The sequence below is a fragment of the Cariama cristata genome, unplaced genomic scaffold (genome assembly GCF_000690535.1).
Source record: "Cariama cristata isolate BGI_N322 unplaced genomic scaffold, ASM69053v1 scaffold44164, whole genome shotgun sequence".
Lineage (NCBI taxonomy): Eukaryota > Metazoa > Chordata > Aves > Cariamiformes > Cariamidae > Cariama > Cariama cristata.
The window spans coordinates 13,693-32,685 of NW_009615480.1; the positions used below are offsets into that span (position 1 = coordinate 13,693).

An 18,993-nucleotide genomic window follows, 5' to 3' on the forward strand; every position below is an offset into this window, starting at 1 on the left:
CAGTGTCCAGAACTGTTTCAAAAATCAAAGACTGAAGAGTCAGTAAGGAGGCAGTTCCTCACCCCAAAACTCGCCAACACAATTCCCCAATGGCAGAAAGAAGTCTTGTTCATTTTGCTGTTCATTGGCATGAACCAAGATCAGCTTCAAATGTAGCCCTCACAGTGCAGCAGTTCCCAACCTTGACTAGCTCATGGGAAATGATACTGAGAAAAGAATATCTTGTGAGAAACAATACTTTGAGAACAAAGTTCAACAGAGAAAGTGCATTTTTGTCATTGTTTTTTTAAAGTTTCCAGTGATCACCACCAAGCGTCAGGTCTTACTGTGTTGTCTGCAAGTCATAATTGGGGGACCAGCACTCTGGCATTCTGCTTTTGAGATGCTCTAGATGCTCAAAGGTGACTGAACTCTTAGAAGAGAATACATGTAAAATCAAAAAGTTGTCAAATACAAATTCGTATAAATTCACAAACTGTGCAGATGTGTTGTAATAGGGCCAAATCTGAGGGAGATTTTCAGAAAAATTGTTACAAATCCAGTTTTTCCTCAAGTTGTTAACGATATAATTATTTTAGTGAAACTCTGCAGAACACAAACCTGTAGCAAGTTCTCCCCACACCAGTACAAAATGTCATCATTCTTTTATTGCAATCATGTTCTTTATTTCCTGATGTCTTGCATTCTGATACCTTGCATTTCTTGATTTTCCTCGAAGAACATACACCTCAACAGCAGAACAGGTACAACATTCCTGAATTTTAATTACTGGAGTTTTGCTGAACTAAGAATTGCAACTTTTTTGAAGGTTGTCTTTTAATTTGCTACGCTTAAGGAATACCATGCAGCACAGAAAACCTTTTGGTTAACCCAGCTATCAGTTTTAAACAACAGCTGGTTATATGGTCAGCCTACCTGCACTCATAGCTGGTTGCCAATCCAGTTTTCTTGCCACAAAGAAAGCAATGCTTTGTAATTTTCTTTCTTGCTTGAATTGAGCCATTCACAAGTGGAAGATGGGTTGCTTCACCTGCTTTCAGAGGTAGAAAGACAGCAAAGACATTTTATTTTTACTTATTCCTGATCACAAACTAGTTAAATGTTATCTCTTAAAACCCAAATTCATTTTGCATTTCTTAGGATACTTCAGGTGGGAACCCCAAAGCCTAAACAGAGAGGAAAAAAAATACCAAAAGCCGAAACAGAAAACACACCTCAAGCCTATGAACACCTCTGGAAGAGGCAGCACAACGGAGGACTTGACCCATTATTTTTAACACTTGTTAAAAGTTCACATAAGCAAGAAGTTACAGAAGAAATAATCAAGAAACACATCTCCTAATGGTCTTCCAAATGCAAAAATGAAAACACATAATGTGACTGAGAAAGCACGGCACGCGACGGCTTTCCAAAGAATCAATTGGGCATTCAAGTACCTAGCATCTAGTATATTCAGTAGCTAATAACTCAAGTTTGCCAAATAAATACTGCAACATTTTAAAATCTTCCTGGTACTCCATAATTGCAAGAAAAGTACATTATTAGACTACACGCCTCTATTTTGCTATACGGTTTCATAAGGCACTTCGCGGATGTTTATAAAATTTCTATATTTAAAAATTTACTTTACTTTGTCTTTTTGCCCTGTAATTCTTGGCTGTTGCTTTGTCAACTGGAGAGATGTAAAGAAAAGGCATCTTCCTTCCCTCTGTAGAAGGTCCTCGTCCACAACTTGCTTATACATATTTACCATATGCTAGGACAGTAAAAGTGAGCAACACATCCTCTCAAACATTCTTTCAGTGCTTCTACCTCTGTATGGTCAGGATGCTCCCAAAAAATGACCTCATGAGTTCAGAAGTAGTTTTTGTATAGTACACCTTTAATTCCAAAAGTCACTTCTCAGCCAAGATACAGCAGGCTACATTCAACAGTAACACCAGGCAGTCACTACACATTGCAGGCATCACTACTAAACAGTGCTATCCCATTGCTATCTAGCATTGAGACTTCCAGGCAGTGTTTGTCCATGCTATCAATTTTATCATCCAAAAGCACACTATTTCAGAAGCATCTATTACCCCAATGTGAGAAGAAGACAGAACTGCAAGACAGCCCTCCCTGTGGACTGTACTTAAACAGAAAAAACAATACACCTGTCCTCACATTTACAGCCCCTACAGCAATTACATGTAAACTGAATCTGTCCTTTGTCAGTTACACAACTGATCATTACCAGCCACCTCTCTCTCAAAAGCCTGCATGATATGACAACACTAACTTTGTCTTACTCATCTGGAACCTTTTGGAAAACACACTTTTGTCTGACAGAAGATACACCAGAGGAGTGTCTTCTTCAAAGTTCTATCCAAAATGATGCAGATGATAGGAGGCTTCCCCATCATGTAGACTTGGCTATTAGGGTATCACCTCTTCTACCATGGAGCGGGTAAGGACAGATCTGTTTATGAATTGACTACTAATTCAAAGCTGCACCCCTAGTTGTGAAACTAAGGCACAATCCACTATTTTGGCAGCTTTTGCTCCCGTATTATTGTGTTTCAGCTGCTATTTGAAGACCTGTCTTCTAGCTCTTTCTCTATACCTAGATCTTAAAATCCTGGAATACATGCCTGCCTCTCTTTTCCTAAGGTCATACAGAAAGAAAAGAAAACCTAAACTGCAAGTCAAAGATGTGAGGAAGAAAAGTTAATTGTGCTGAGAATCTTTAGCTCACTGTCTTAAGAGTTTTAAAAGTACTAATCTAGACAATTCCATTCCTCCCAAGAGAATTAATCACATAAGACATTAATATTTAGGCACAACACATTCGTTTTCAGTAGATGTCAAGCATTAGCCACTCCACAGTTACCAAGACTAGGGTAGAAAGAATAATGCCCACTGCAAAAAATAGAGAAAAATCTGCACTATATGAGTAATCTTCAGCATCCATGCCCTTATTGCCCTCTCTTCACTTTTCTTTTGCCAAATGTTTCTGGCTCAGGCTGCAATCCTAAAGACAACACTACCAATAAATTTGACTCTAATTTTAGTACACTCAGAAGTATTCACAGAACTGATCTTCTGGAAACCTCAGAGCAGAAAATCATGTTTATGTCTACAGATGACATGCGGGATTCATTAAGTAATTAAAAAAGCTAGGAAAGAGTCACAGTTATGTCTATCTAAGAACTGGATGACATCTGTATGTTAAAGAATTGCTTAAAATGTTAAAAGTTATACCATGCTATGGAAGTGTAATACAGCAAGGACTTTGAAAGCCATATGCCTTACAAAGATAAATGATTCTTGTCCTCTATATATGTGATATATCAGGAGAGATTAAAGAGTCATCTTCAATTATTATTTAAGTCACATTACTTACCTACTCTTTGCCCTACAGCTGCAATAGTTCCATTCATTCCAAGCCCATGCGCAGACTAAAAAAAAAAAATTTCCACAAGGGAATTACTAGCAGATGGAAATTAAATGGTTAGGCAGTCTGGTATCAGCTTATTTGAAATCAATGTTTATCAATCAATGTACCTATGAAGAGTCCAAGACAACTTCCGTACACAAAATTTAAAATTCCACAATATAATGCCTTACTCAAAATGACCATTTAATAGTGTCCCCACACTTAACACAACAAAACAACAAAGTACATTAGAGATCTGAAGCTAGGCACATATGGTGCCAGTCGCAGGGCAAACTTTGGAATAAATGACAATTAGTGAGCAGCAGCAGAAGTCAGATTACACTTCAAACACAGACACCCATAAATCTATCATTAGAATAACTAATAATTTTAGTTGTGAACTGAACAACCACTTTAATTTTTATGAAAAATTACTTTTAGGACCTGTTTAGATAAACAGGCAGTTAAGACACCAACGGGAATTCAGAAAGCAGTTTAAGACTATCAGGGACTTAAGTAGACCTCCCCCTCCCCATCTGGCTTCCCTCAAAAAACAGATACACACATGAAAGTACAGTTTTCATAATGCCAGTACCAGAAAAGACAGGAAAACTTCAATTTCTTTGGAAGTATTAGTACTCACTAGAATATATTCAGCAGCTTCATTTGGAGGAGCAGTTTTCCTAAAGCTTTCTTCCTGAAAATGCTGCAAGTTTGTAGGCAGTGTAATACCAGAAGTCCGAAACCTGCCTGTCCCACAGGAACTCTGTAAACTTGCCCTGTTTGCGCTTTGGGCCAGTGAAGCCAGAAATCCAAAGTTACTTACAGAACTCACAGGTTCTTTGGATGCCTTGTTAGACACACCTGTGATGTTCCTAGCCTCTGCTTTAGAAATTACATCAGGTCTTTTGCCAAGTGACTCTACTTTCACACTACGAAATCTAGTAGTCCTAGAAAAAGAGGAGTCTGCTATACTATGGACTTCCAATGACTGAAGCACATTTGGGGAGGCTGTAGATCTCAAGTTACCAGTCTCAAAGCACTTAGGTTGTGCTTGTGGCTTCAGAGAACTGTGATGAGTCACGTGCGCAGAATACCGAAGAGGTGACAAAAGCAGATTTTTCCGAGGACTTAATTCATGAGTACTGAGAAGACCAGCCCCTATTGCAGCAGTGCTCAGCACTTTGCTAATAGGTTTTCTATGTTGCTCTACAACCTTAGATTCTTCATCTCCATCAGACAGTTCAAGTTCTGGGTTCACCTTTCCTATGTCATACATTTCATTACACTGTTCAGTGGTGCTTGCTTCTGTTAACAAAGCAAAAGAATCCGTTTCAGATAGAAGTTTTTCTTCTGTTCCATATAGTTCTACATTTGTTAGATTCGGAAACAAAATAGCATCCTCCTCACTTGTTGAGGTCACATTTTCAGATGCTTTTTCTGAATTTGCAGGCAGAGATGAAACAGAAGTCAGAATACTATTTGCAGGTAGTTTTGCATTTTCTAGTTCAACACGAGATATTTTCGGTGGTAACCTGATGCTACTAACTGACTGAGACCAAGAGCTGCTCTGCCAAGTGTCATCTTCCCTAAGAAAGTCATTAGTTGTGGATGGCATTGTTCTACCAGCAGTGGCCAAAGTAGCCAATGCTGAAAGTGCATTTTGGGAAGACTCTGAGTGATATGAATTCCCAGGAGGAGGTAGGCAGGACTGTCCAATATGGGGGAGTACTCTTAAAAAACGGTGACGAGCAGCAGCCACTGAGCCACTAGATGGTCGAGGAGCCATTGGAGGACGAGGTTTCACCTTGACAGTTTTCTTAGGCTATTAAAACAAAAACCACACACAACAATTAGGTGTTTCAATTATGGTTGCATTCAAAGACCTGACTGAGATCATATTCCCAGGAATTCAGACAGTGTAAAGCCAGAAAGGACAAAATCATTCTTTCTACTCCCTCATCTGTTATTAGCCATCAAGACTTCACCCTAACAACTGAATAATAAAATCAAAGATTATATTCAGAAAAGGCTTTTTAAGTAAATAGGCCACACATCAGAGGAATAGAAAAGGAAAGCCAGAACGCCAAGTTAGTTATACAAAAGAGCTTAGGGTCTCAAACAAGAAGAACAATGAAAGAAAGTATAGTATCTTCATTTTACATCTATGTAACCTAGACAGACAGGAACACCAACATAACGTTTTATCTTCTAGGTAATCTCATTCTCATATTTAACTTCATAGGCTTTTCAGTTACAGTATTCCTAATTAAGTTTCATTTAAGAGAAACACTGATTTTTACCAGAGCAGTATCGCAAAACAATACTACTTAAAGTATCAGGGGGAAAAAAAACAACTAAACAAACAAAAAAAATCCCTCCAAAACCCCACACACCTAAAAGAACCACCCACACAAATCCAGGACCAGTAGTGAATTCTTTGAATGTGGACAGGTAGATCCAAGTAAAGCCAACATCCCACAGCAGAACATTTATACAATAGCATTTACTTAAACAACAGGTAAGAAATCATCCACCCTTGATCACTTCACCTCCCAAGACAGCAAAGTATCTGACCTGCTTTTTAGAAAAGCAGTGCTAAGAAAGTGTAAGCCATTTTACAATAGAAAAACTGAAACCACAACTTCACCTTCCTGCTCAGATTCATGTTCTCCATCTTTGCCTTGAGCAGTTTCATTTTATTCATAGTAATTGAATTCTCAATAATCTGTTGGCCAGAAGGTGATGCCTCTGTCTCATCTTCATCATCAGCATATAAATTATAAACTGAACCACCGCTGAAAATAAAAGAAAGTTTGTGTTCACCCTCTAATCAAGCAATTTAATTATGTTTTCAATGTATTCTCACAACTAGAAAGTCATATCCGTAGCTGATCTGTTGACAAAGCATTGTGTAAAACTGTATGCAAAAACATTTCAAACCCATTCATTTTAGCACATAAGCATTCTTTATAAGATGCTCACACAAAGTGATGATGCTGAAATCAGAAAATAGCCACGCTTCTGGGAAGTTGTTATACCATATACAGTTGGTTCACACTCACTATATATTTTCCCCACACAGGGGATATCCCGTTCCACAAATGTCTCCTGAAGGTATGGCCAAAGCTGTTAACTGTGTGACTCAGACAACAAGCTGATCAGTTTTCCAATTAACCAGACACTGGCATGGAAGGAAAGTCCAAATTTCTATCCATCCTGAGGGGTGTTCTCACCATAAATGGAAATGGAGGGGTCACCCATGTGGATGTGATATTCTATTTCTCCTTTTCAAAATAAAAAAAAATAAAAAAGGATCAGTTTAGGTTTCCAAAGAGTCTCACATTTGGAAAAAAACAAACAGATTAGAATTGTTAGTCCCAAGACAAAACATTTTAACTCAGTAGTGACTGGAAATTAGCATCACATTGCCCTTTTCCACTCTGTATTCTAACAGAATGCAAACACTCAATGTTTTAAAGTCAGTATCTGACTTGTTTTTCTTATGAAGCAATGAAGCACTGATCACTAACACACATCCAACATTTGACTGTGAACTGAAAGAACCATTAGGAGTGTCCAATTCATTACAAATTGATGCAATTTCAATGCTGTATATCGTACATTTTAAAGAGTGTTTTAATTCTTCCATTAGGCTGTCAGCATCTAGAAATCGTGACAGTCAGTCAGTTCATACAAATGTCTTGGTAGATTTAAGGTAGATTTAACTAAAGTTTCTACTCTCTGAAAGAGACCAAGGAAGAACTAAAGGTCATGAGAAAATCAGTACTCAAAAAAAAAAAAAGAAAATTGTTTCACTAGAGCTGGCATCTTACCTGATCCTTGGAAATATTCTGCTGCCCTTAGTCAAGAGCCAGTATTTTTGCACTGACTCTCCAAATCCATTTCCTAAAATGTAGCAAAATTCCAAAGGCAACACAGCTGGGAGACAGATCTTTAAGAGCAAGATGGCAGCAAATTCAATGTAAGAGTCAGCAAAATAATCCAGTCATTTCTTACTAAAACCTGAACAGCTCCATATGAGGACAGTTAGCATGCATATTACATGCCTCTCCTGGTAAAGATTCAACACTGAAGAAGCATTTCAGATTTTTTACTCTGCAAAGACTTAAGTCATCAACTCAAAATAATTCTTTGAACTTCCCTTTCTTCAAGGTAAAGATAGAAAGAAAAGCAGTATTGTCTCACATATTTGGTTGGTTTTTTGTTTGGTTTCTTTTAAAGCAAAAAGAATTGTTATCCTTTTTCTTGCATTTTCTGGCTAAATAGGAGCCAAAAACACTAAAAAAAGGAGTAACAAAAGAATTTTTTGCTTTAACATGACTGTAAAAATTACAAAAGTTGGACAGGGAGCTTTGTTCTTGATAATACTTCTAGTCCACTTTCCAGTGAGTAAATTTTACATTTACTTTGTCCATAGGTTTCAAAATTCCTGAGGTATTGCTTGTAAAATGCATGCCTCAAAAACAATCAGTAGCTTGCTGAAACTCTATTGACACCAGTGTCTGCCAGTCCTCTACCACAACTTCAATTTTCTTTTAATCCAGAGACAATAATAATTGCACGTATTTACACCTTGTCAAGTTTCAACCATTACCTTAAACACAGATAAAATAAAATTATCTGGAGAACTATAAACACCAAAACCAATGTCTGTCTTCTAAATTTCAGTCACTAAATTCTGCTCCACACATAAGCAATGTGAGAAAAGCTGATAAACAAGTGTCTCAAAATGCTCAGTGTCCAGTATACCCACACATACAAACACATTTAACTGTCAGTGTGGAAAATACTAGTATTCAGAGTGATTCACAGCCTTCCTCCATAAAGATTAAATGAAAAGGTCTGATTTGTGTCCATTCTCTCCTCCTTTTGCTGCTTTTTCCATTTCTCACCAAGTCTGACCCAGCCATAATAACAAATTCAAAAATTAGGATTTCTTTCCCTGCTCCGCCCCTCCCTTCCTGCCAAATTACTCTCTGCTCTAGTAGAAAAGTTAATAAATGAACTACTATAGAAAGCATAGAGGAAGAGAAACAACTCAAGCTGAATGTTTTCAACTCAGGCAGCTTCCAACCTAACTGAATCATTTGACCAGTGATAACACATTTCTTAAGCATGATGTATTTGACTTTTATACATGCTGTTGTACTTTGAAAGGCTTACCAAGATACCTTGCAAGAGCCAAAAGAGTATGGTTTATTCCTCTGGTTTGTTATGTTTAGTCAATCTCAAGTAAAGTACTATTTAATTTATACGCTAGGATTGCCTAATTGAAAAGCACTAAGACTTTCAGACAATTGCCCATGCTAGTTTTGAATGAGGAAAAAAAAAAATCTTCACACACACACATCAATTTGAACATGTAGGCAGATACCAGGGAGTTCATTATGCTGAAAAATGAAATTTCAAGCTCCTTCTGACAACTCCTTGCATCAGCTCACAGTATAGTATCCACAGTCCTAGCTCTTTGGATTGGTTTGGATGTTCTTTGGAGTTAAAAGGTAAAAGGGAACAATCTGGTAATAGGCAGGGTATCAGTGAGAACAGGAATTACACCTGCCTGCTCCTCTTTCCAGAGGTGTATCTAGCCCAATGCAGCAGCAAGCTTCTCCATTCTTACAGATGATGGTGGTTTTTAGCTATTTCAAATCTACACACAATATCATATGTGGCTATTTACTGAAAACGAGTGCAGGGGCTGAAAGATACAATCATAAATCTAAAATATTTGTATCTTTCCTCTTCTTTCCCTCCAGTAATTGTATATCAAACACTAGTTCTTTCCACTCTGTGTAATGATGTGGGAATTCAACCTTGATATTTCATTCATCCTGCAGTTTTTAAGCACAGATCTCTTATAAAAGTTTATAAGAATAATATCACTCTGAATATAAACACACTGAATATAAACCCAGTACAAAGCTCTTGCTTTCACTTTGCAAACAGGAACAAGAACAGTTACTTAAAACAGTGCAAGCCTTAGTCTTGGAGAAAGTGCAGCTAGTCCCCAGAATAGGGTCTCCTTTCCTTACAAATGTACAAATATTTAAGTTCTTCAGGGATAAAAAAACCTACCCAAAAGCTGCAGTATAAAGACAGAATCCAATAATTTTTAATAGATATTATCAATTTTGACAGCTTTAGGAAAAAGACTACTAATCTCTTTACTACAATGGAGTAGCTTAAGTGACATACTTGCTCTTCTGATGACAAGAGTACTTAGATTCTGGGACAGTGATTGACACAAATTTGGTACCTGAACAGTAACTAATCTGAGGCCTAATTATGTCCACAGACTAACTCTATTGGTAATTATTTCAGCGTATTAAAAAACCAAACCAACCCACAACCACCCCCACACACACCAAAAACCAAAAAACCCCCAAACCAAAAAACATCCCCCCCACCCCAACACAAAACAAAACACAACACCAAAACCCTCCCAGTTTCTCTGAAACTTCAGACAAACCCTCTCAGGATTTTGCACTGCCAATCTACTATCTTCCTGACTAATCATTTGGTCAAATTATATCCATATGAAAAAGAAAGTTTATGCTGTGAATAGAGAAATGTTTATAAAACAAAACAAATGCCTTAAGATAGGAAAGAAAGTACTTAGCAAAAGTTTTTAATATCTTTATTGACAAATTGACTCTCCTGTGAAATGTTCCCTTTTAGAAAGGGCTGGAATGTTGAGAATTGCCTTAAGCACGAGGCCAGCTTTATCACACTCTATTGGCACACACAGTGACAGACGACTGTCAGCATGATCACTGACCACAAAGCACTACTGTGTTGTTAGGCCACCTAGTTACAGCCCTTTAGTAGCCCTTAAGGCACCATTTCTGTAGTATTCCAGATATGCTTCTGATAAAGTCAACAAAGCTGAAAAATCATAGAGCACCCCCCTTTTGAAGAATAATAAAAAGACTAAAACCAATTTTACCTCAAAGATTCAGATAATGGTGTTAAAGTGCCATCTCCCCGGTCTACCACACGGAAGAAATTCAACTGATCTCCTTCTCGATATACTAAGAAGGTAACTTGTTTGTTGGATGGCCCTTTCTCCCAGATGTCATCTCGAGTGGGATCCATGTATTCAGCCATCTCCCTGATAGGGTCTTCCACAGGAACTACAAAGAGAAAAAAAACAGAATAAAACCAAATTATTACTATTATTGTTTTGATTACCTTTGACAGCTCATCTCAGTTTACAATGGGAGTTCCCAACCTAGAAGATATACCAAGTTTTTTCCAAGTGACAATTATCAAGGGGATTTCTCCATTTTTGTTCCTCTATAGACAATCCACACAACCAAGTTTATCATCAGACTGAACCAATGTCTGATTCTTACGAACCAGATTTTAAAAGCTATTTGTATAACAGCATTACAGTATCATTTTTTCTGCAGGAGAAGAATTGCTGATTTTAAGACTTGATTAATCTATACATACAAAGATACTTGCTAAACTAAGGGTAAACGAAATGAAAAGGATGGGGTACTCTGTATGCTACAGAAGAAAAATGGAAAAAATCCCTCTGTTTTTGTTAAGTATGTTCATCTAAAATGCTTAGCTAAGAGAAGCTGTCTATAGTTATAAGATGTTGCATGAAAACCACTATTTTTAACTGAGTTAACACATACCTCTTCTAGTGTTAATAGGTCCACCTCGCATAGCCAGAACTAACTTCAGAGTGCAGCCTTCTGAAATGCTGTAAATAACAATAAATAATTTTTGTAGCATTTTCTATTGCTTATGCTAACAATCACTTAGAAACATTAATTGCAATTTTATTCTATACTTACTTATAATCATTCAAACAATAGTCATCCTTCAGTTCCATATTGTTCCAAATTAAGTGCTGCTGAGAGACAGGAATACCTAAACAAAATACACAAACAAAAGACCATTAAAATTGGAGCTTGGTGGGAGGGCTTTCGGGCAGTTTTGCTTTTTGAAGAATGTGGGAGTAATGGAGAAGATGCAAGAAAGTGGATCACAGAGGAAAAAGACAGAGGAAGCAGGACAAGGACAGGCACTTGAACAGCCTTCAGTCATGATATCCAACCTCCCACATACTTATTAAGAACAAAGTTAAGACTTTCAGCAGGCTTGTGTTCACACACAGAGTTCAATCTTTAGGTTCAACAAGCGGTCTGTAGAAGTATTCAATTGCTTCAGGCTTATTGAATACTTGCTCTTTTCCAGTCATCAGATGAACAACATTTTTTTCCTGTTACCTGTACCTCAGAGCTTTATGCCTACTGGCAGGAAAAACAGGAAAAAACTTCTATCTACAGAACTGCTGAATATTTTAATCACAGACTGATATTCTGTATTACTCACAGTAAAGACAAGGTCGCATTAAAGTAACTGGTGGCAGCTCTAATACAGCGGTGACAACTGTAAAAGTGTTTTTATTGCTGCTTGGTTTGGAACCTGAAAGTTCCAAATTTTAGATAGAATACAAACCAAGACAGCAGGACAGTTATGAAAGGATGAGACATGTCAGATCACAAAAAGAAAAAAAATAATTAAGGCTAATAGGAAGAGAAATAGCTGTCTTGTTTGCCTTTGGGGAAAAAAAAATAAACTTCCCTTCAGTATCAAAAAGAAGTACTGTTGTTCAATTTGTCTAGTGAAATTCAGGTAATTATGATCTCACTGTGCATTCCTGACAAATTGTAATTAAAATGAAAATCTATAGAAGCTAAGAACTATTTTTCAAAAAGGTCTAAACACTACTCCTCAGACTAAGAAGCAAAAGCTATATTTTCCAAAAGGTTACGTTAAAATCACCTTATCTTATACTTTTATTCATTGCATGTTCAGATACTTAAAAGGAGATACAAGTAGCAATGCTACACAGTAAGACTTCCCAAAATACATCTGGCAAGAGGGCAACACAAAGACCAGTGTCTTCCAGGTGGTTTCCAAAAACATCTCAGCTTCCCAAGGCTTGCAAGAGTGCTTAACAAGCTGTGGCAAAAGGTCAGTTAAGTAGCCCCTTCCCAGCTGGAGGAAGGGCACAAAGCTACCACCACCAATCACCAGCAAGGGAAGAAAAGGGGACCAGATTCTGGTAAGTCTGAGCAGACACAACAAGGAAGTAGGAGACATGCTAAATGGACATCCCAGTGCAGAAGAGGGAGTGCACTTTGGAAGAACTGTCATTGTTACTCAAGTTTTAGAGAGGATGACAATTTCTTTTTCTCACCACAGCTCACATCTAGATCTTCTCTTTTATGAATGACGAGCACAACTTCACTTAGCATTTAACGTGAATCTTGTATCCTCTGAAGTCCACAAGACATTTATGAGGGGAATACGTTCATATAGTAGACTAACGTAATTGCTACTACACTGCCAGCTATTTAATAACTGGTTATTGGTTATGTTTCAAGTCTGCAGTGTAAGCAAAACAAGAACAAGCTGGCAACAGCCAGCGAGTCTACAGTGAAGTTCTTTTCTGTGTTGTTTTGCAGTCTTCTGATTACAAACATTCATTACTGTCTGCATTTGTTGTAGTTTCAGCAGCCTCCAAGGAGCAATTTCCAATTACTTTGATGAACTGAGAGAGTATTTCATAAAAAGGCTGGCTTGCAACTGGCAGTGCTGCAGTGAAACATCTTTTTGTTCATTTAACAATGACAATGTATTTTTGATGAAATGAACAGATGAAAAGACTATACTCTGATGTAACGGGAAACAGACAAGTCTTTATTACTAATTCCCTTTTATGCTGCTTTCTAAAAATTCTGTATTTATACACAGAGGAAATGGTATGTGCTTCATAGGTTCAGGTGTAGGAAAATATGCATCAGCTGACCCTTTTCTGGATTGTAGTAAGGCTTTCTTGAGGAGGCATTTGCACATGGGATCAGCATGTAGAATTGGCAACAATAATGAGAACTGCAAGATACCCACCCACTATGCCCTCTCCCTAAGTAGCACGTAACTGTATCACTGGCCTGCTCTAAATCAGTACCAAGAAGAGAAGAAAGTAGGGCAATAAGCTACATCTCAATGCTCAAATGGAAGTGGGCTAGCCAGGTGATGCTACAGGAAGACAGAAGAGTCTGCAGACTGTCTATTGAAATGGTTGCAGATGCGCTGACAATGTGACCTACTAAAACGGGGGGAGGAGAGAAGTTGGTACTCTATCCTGTCTCTGAAGCAGTGTATCAGATATACCCTTAAGCTTCACTTCTTTACTCTTCTCTCTGGCATACTAAGTCTGCTTACCAGAGAAACTGATGTGGTCAAGCCTGACCCAGAAACCACCCCCTGTAAATTTCAGAACAGGCTTGATTTTATACTGTGGGTAGAAGGTTGCTATGTTTAAAAACACCACAAACATTTCAAAGTCAAAGTTCAAACAGTGTACTTATCTTTCATCCGATGTTGAAATTGCTGGAGAGGTTCCTAAACATTTACATTTTGTTCCTGCTTACAGCAAGGCTGGGCTGACAGTCTTACTTTCCCCTCACAAACCAGCTACACTAGGGAAGTGGTGCAAAGGTTCACAACTTACAGCGGCAGAACCATGTTCATAACTGTCAAACCCCCCAGCTTTCATTTGCACAACAGTAAGCTACGTTAGTGTAAATGGTGGTCAGTGCTGACCTACTCTTTATCCTAGCAACTGACAAAGAGGAGACTGTAACAACAGCCAGTCACCAGTAACTGAATACAGGCCCACAAAATTTCCTGACAAAGGTGACCTTATTTAGACCTTCCAGATGCTGCTTTAACCATCTGATCTGGGCACAAGCTAGCATTTGCAGGAATGTTTTCCCAGCTCAGACAAGGGACAAGCCTAAAAAAAAGCTTAATGAACTTCTAGTCTCTATCAGCACAGTGAACAGGCAAATGACAAAGCAAGCAGGAGACATAGTAGTAGAAAGAAGAAAAGCAAGATTGGTTCTGTTAAGAACTCATTACACTTATGCAGTCCACTTACTCCAGTCCTGACAAAAGCATAGCTATTTTCTAACACAAGTAGTAATAAATATCACTATGACACACTCTGAATTCAGAATACTGAAAGAAATTACCACATCCAAAAGAAGCCTGCTTGATATTCATCCAGTTCCTTTCACTTAAGGTGAAGCTGCTGTACATAGGCAGCAAAATAATGACAGCAAAAAGATCAAAGAAAAATAACTCTCATGATGAATTGAGAGTATACACAGGTACAACAAAATTACTGTTGCATCTTTCATTCCCTACTGAACACAAATATTCCAAATTAAGATGTACTCTGAAAGCTAGTTCTGTTTTTCCCCTTTACAATACAAGAATAAGAGAACACCTAAATTTTCATCTAAAATCTGTCTCAAAAGACAGATGTTTCCACATACAGAGATCATAAAATTCAGTTGCAAGCAGTCACTGAACAAGTCATGACTGAGTTGTTTTTTCCTTACGTTAAAGCTAGCTATGCAAATGAAGGCCTTAACACTCCATACTGTAGAATGTAAATTAATTCCCACAGGATGATAATACTACTACTACTACCAAATCCCAACACCAAATTCCAAACCCCACCTACTCCTTGAGACTCAATCCTATCTTACTGAACAAACATGTTTACAGATATTATCCATGGTTCTTTAACAGATGAAAGAATTAACCACTAGTAGCAATACACTATCTGAATGTTCCTTCTATAAAATTCAATATAATAATTGGTGTTTCCGAATGAAGAACAGTAAACTTTGTCCAGCCCAGCAGCTACAAAGACTTGTGCAATGGAGGAGTCAAGAAGAGATCCTCTCAGTTAAAACAACAAATGCTATTTCCTCTTTCAATTAAATCCTGCTATTTTTAAGTACCATTAATGTGTTAAGGCTCAGTCTTTCACGTCACCTTGAAGCTCAGGTACCATCCTATCCATGTCCATCAACATATGATCCTGCTTTCAAATACAAATAATCAACAGCAAGTAAAACTAATGGAGTAGGTAGCACTGCTGGCAACACTATGCTATGCTCCCGGCTGTGTGTACTCTAGCTTTTATGTCACCAGTAGAGACAAAGGGAGCTGTTTCTTCTCCAGTGTACCATTTTAAAAGGCTCATTCAGTGAATCTGAGACTAGGAGCTAATTTAGCCTGGGTGGCTCCAAAGTCAACATTATAACAGATATAAATTTTTAGATACCAACTGCTTACTTTGCCTGGAACATATTTGCAGACAAATGCCTGGATCTGATCCAAACACACATCAGGTCTGCTTTAACTTCAATTTACAAGTAGACTTGCACTGAAATTTCAGACACATTAGAACCCATTAATAAATTTTTACCCATATTCTTTACTGACAAAACCAACTGGAAAAAGAAAGCTGGAGATCTGGAGCTCTTTCTTAATAAGGTACCAATGGCTACTACAGCTGTCTAAACAAACCCCTTCCATATCAGATCATTAAACAGCCACCAAGAATGACAAACAGTATCAGAAGTATACAAAATTCCTAACATGCCATCCATAGTATCCTATCTTATTACAGTGCAGTCTACAGCTATTGATATTCCAGTTGTTGACAAAGATCGGTTCATCTTGAATTAGTTTCATTATTAGCCTCTCACAATTAGAGGCATTGGTGACATTTGAACAAATTTGTTAATTTCTGATACAATTCTAGATTTTGTTCTTGGAGATCTCAGGTCTTATCATTTTCCCAAAACTTGTCTTTTCGTATGCTTACATACCATCATCCTCAACACTCAAATGAGTCCATGGAGACAATACGCATACTAGGGACCCTATATAGTCTCCCAGCAGCGTAGCAGGCATTCTCCAGCCAGATGTACAGGTTCAATGACAGAGGTTCACAACCCATGAAAGTTTACATGATACAGTAACAAAAAGTGAAAACCAGCAGCAGAAACAGGAACAGATGTAAGCTTTCTGCTTCCCATGCTAAATCACAACAGCAAAATGACTTCAGGATTTTCGTTCCACCTGGGTCATTCATTGCTTGAATTGTGCACTATAATATGAACTTTGCCACTGAAAAGTCATTAATTATTTTACACGCAATAGCAACCCCAAATACAACATAAAATGAATTTGTCATTGTGTATCTGTCCCCTTCATCCACAGTCGATCAATCTGTTTTCACTCTGTCTCCCATAAATCATACTAATCAGGACATTACAGATATTTTAACCCTGTCCTGGAGTATCAAGGTACATCAACTGACTTCTAACAATTCAATGATAAGCACCAGTGAACTCTTATCTTCTGTGTTTTAATGAAATTTGCTTATTAATAATTAAGTCTATACAGCAGGCACCTAAGCCATTAATTACATTATCATGCTATGAACTACAACATGTGAACAAAATTCTGAGTAAGCAATATTATAACTTTATTACTGATCTGTTCTTCTAATAAGAAATTATGATACTTTTGTAAGCTAGGCACACTCAGCCTTCAATAATAAGCTGTAGGTGTAATTCAATGTCTACTCGCAATCTCCCATTTTGAACTACAAAAAAATTCAAATTCCTCTTCCTCACATCTCCCACTGGTCTCTTCATGCATCCTTTAAAGCTCACTCCTTCATCTATACTGTCCAGATAGCCTGCCTTCTCCTGTACTCTGTTGCCTATGCTCCCTTTTAATTCACTCCTAGTTAGCATTTTATCATATATTTGCTTGCATTTCTCCTACACCTATGTTCAATCATGGAGAAGAAAACCCCTTTCCTTTTCTTATTTCACCTCTAGCCTCCAGGAGCATTTCAACATATTCTCTGACTTGTGACTAATTATGGTCCTGTCCACAGGAAACAAAAGCATATCGACATAGCTGCACTAATGTAGCTACACTGATGTAAACTCTAGTTATCTGCATGGTGGAGCTTCTACTATATGACCTTGCTAGCAAAAAGTCACTCCTATTGTTGCAATGCTTCTGTGTTTTAAGACTTGTGCCAGCTACTTTTTTTTCATCCATTAGCACAGATTTCCATAAGAGGAGGAAAGTATCTTAGATTCAAGACTAAAGCATCAAATTACCTCTCCCAGAGGGTGGGTTCCACACAGACAGAAGCACGAAAAATGTGTAGATGTACACTGGGGAAAGAGATGATCTTTTTTCTTAAAATTAGGAACTCTAGTACTCTCAGCTTGTGCAGCTACACAGTCCTTCAACTCCTCCAAAGTGAGAAAGATGATGTAATGCTTCAAAGCAGCTAAAGTATGTATCCATACATATTTCAAATCATACTCTTCCATGCAGGAACACTCTCATCGTAGAGGGAAAAGGGTGAGAGAGGACTAACCTACATCTTTCCTCCTTGCATTAGCACCAGGACTGGCCTCATAACTTAAAGAAGGTTTTCACTTTGCAAGATGTGCCAAGTTCACCACTTCAAGACAAAGCATTGCTCATCCAGACCTCTACCAGTAAAAGATCACCCACCTAAACAAAATTCAAAACAGTAACTTCAGGCAGCCTTTGGGATTTGCCTGCACTGCAGTTGCTCTTGTGATTGCAGTATCATAAACAAACCATGAACTGACTAACCTAAGTAGTAACAACCATAGCACTTTGTTTAACGTACGCTCAGAGAGTTGCAATACAGACATACTGCAAGGCTCAAGTTGTAACTCTGCTAGTTAACAAACAACTTATGTCAGAGAATCGTTTCAACATCAAAAATACTATCTCTCACATAATATCAAAACAATTAATGATTCCAATTAATGATTCACCATAGACTTTAAGATTTATCTTAGTAATGATATTTTAAAAAAAAAAAAGAGTGAAAGTACCAATTCTAGTGAACTCTAAGCCATGAACTGACAGGAAAAGGAAAGAACAGAGAAACAACTCCATTCCAATTAAACCTAAGCGATAAACCGAGCATCTAGTTTACGTACATACTACTGAGTCATTTAAATTATCTGGTTTGATTTTAACAATTAAAATTTGTAAAACAAGACTTCCTCTAAAGTGATAAAGTTTATGCTGAAATAAGAGAGAATAGTACCTTCCAGTCTTTGAATTTTAGCTTTCACAGAAATAACTGTTTCAAAGGGGGAAACTCGCAGTTCAAAGCATGTTCCTGTGAGCGTTTCAATGAAGAGCTCCATAGTTTCATAAAAAGGAAGCTTGTAGTGAAATGGTCCCATATTGTCTTCATTGAAAAAAGGAGGCTCTTTCTTGTTGGCCATTACAAAGGATTTACAACTTCCTTGTAAGAAGATCTGTCAGGAAACTACATTCCACTTCTAGCCAAGTCAGCTTTGAGGACAGGTGTGGTGCATTGCTGTTCATGTTTGAGATTTTTCACCTATGAAGCAAACAAGCATAGTTCTAACAACATCTGAATGTAGCTGTTACAGAGAGTTTTAATTTATTCTTGACAAAAAATAAAATAGCTTTTAAGAAGCATTCTAATAAATTACAATCTAGGTCGTGCAATAGATAGCCACATACGATAATAGTAACATTGTAGTTTTAGGAGTCTAGTTTCAGCCAGCATTCCAGGTCCTATCTACTACCTTTATTATTTCTATTTTGTTTCCATGAGC

General features: G+C 37.6%; 1 protein-coding gene across 2 annotated transcripts in view; it reads right to left on the reverse strand.

The window, feature by feature from the left end:
• Positions 1-18,633, reverse strand: part of ZFAND4 (zinc finger, AN1-type domain 4) — a 20,620-nt gene extending 1,987 nt beyond the window's left edge. The window contains exons 1-9 of one of the 2 annotated variants that reach the window (XM_009699800.1): positions 18,450-18,633; positions 11,251-11,326; positions 11,089-11,156; positions 10,389-10,575; positions 9,908-9,947; positions 6,069-6,245; positions 4,062-5,243; positions 3,386-3,440; positions 916-1,030 (exon numbers count right to left, since the gene is read on the reverse strand). In XM_009699800.1, coding sequence (XP_009698102.1) covers positions 916-1,030; positions 3,386-3,440; positions 4,062-5,243; positions 6,069-6,245; positions 9,908-9,947; positions 10,389-10,575; positions 11,089-11,156; positions 11,251-11,326; positions 18,450-18,633 — 2,084 coding nt within the window. Of the gene's footprint in view, positions 1-915; positions 1,034-3,385; positions 3,441-4,061; positions 5,244-6,068; positions 6,246-9,907; positions 9,948-10,388; positions 10,576-11,088; positions 11,157-11,250; positions 11,327-18,449 lie in introns of both variants that reach the window. The other variant, XM_009699801.1, reaches the window with a different exon arrangement.
• Between the last annotated feature and the right edge of the window lie 360 nt (positions 18,634-18,993).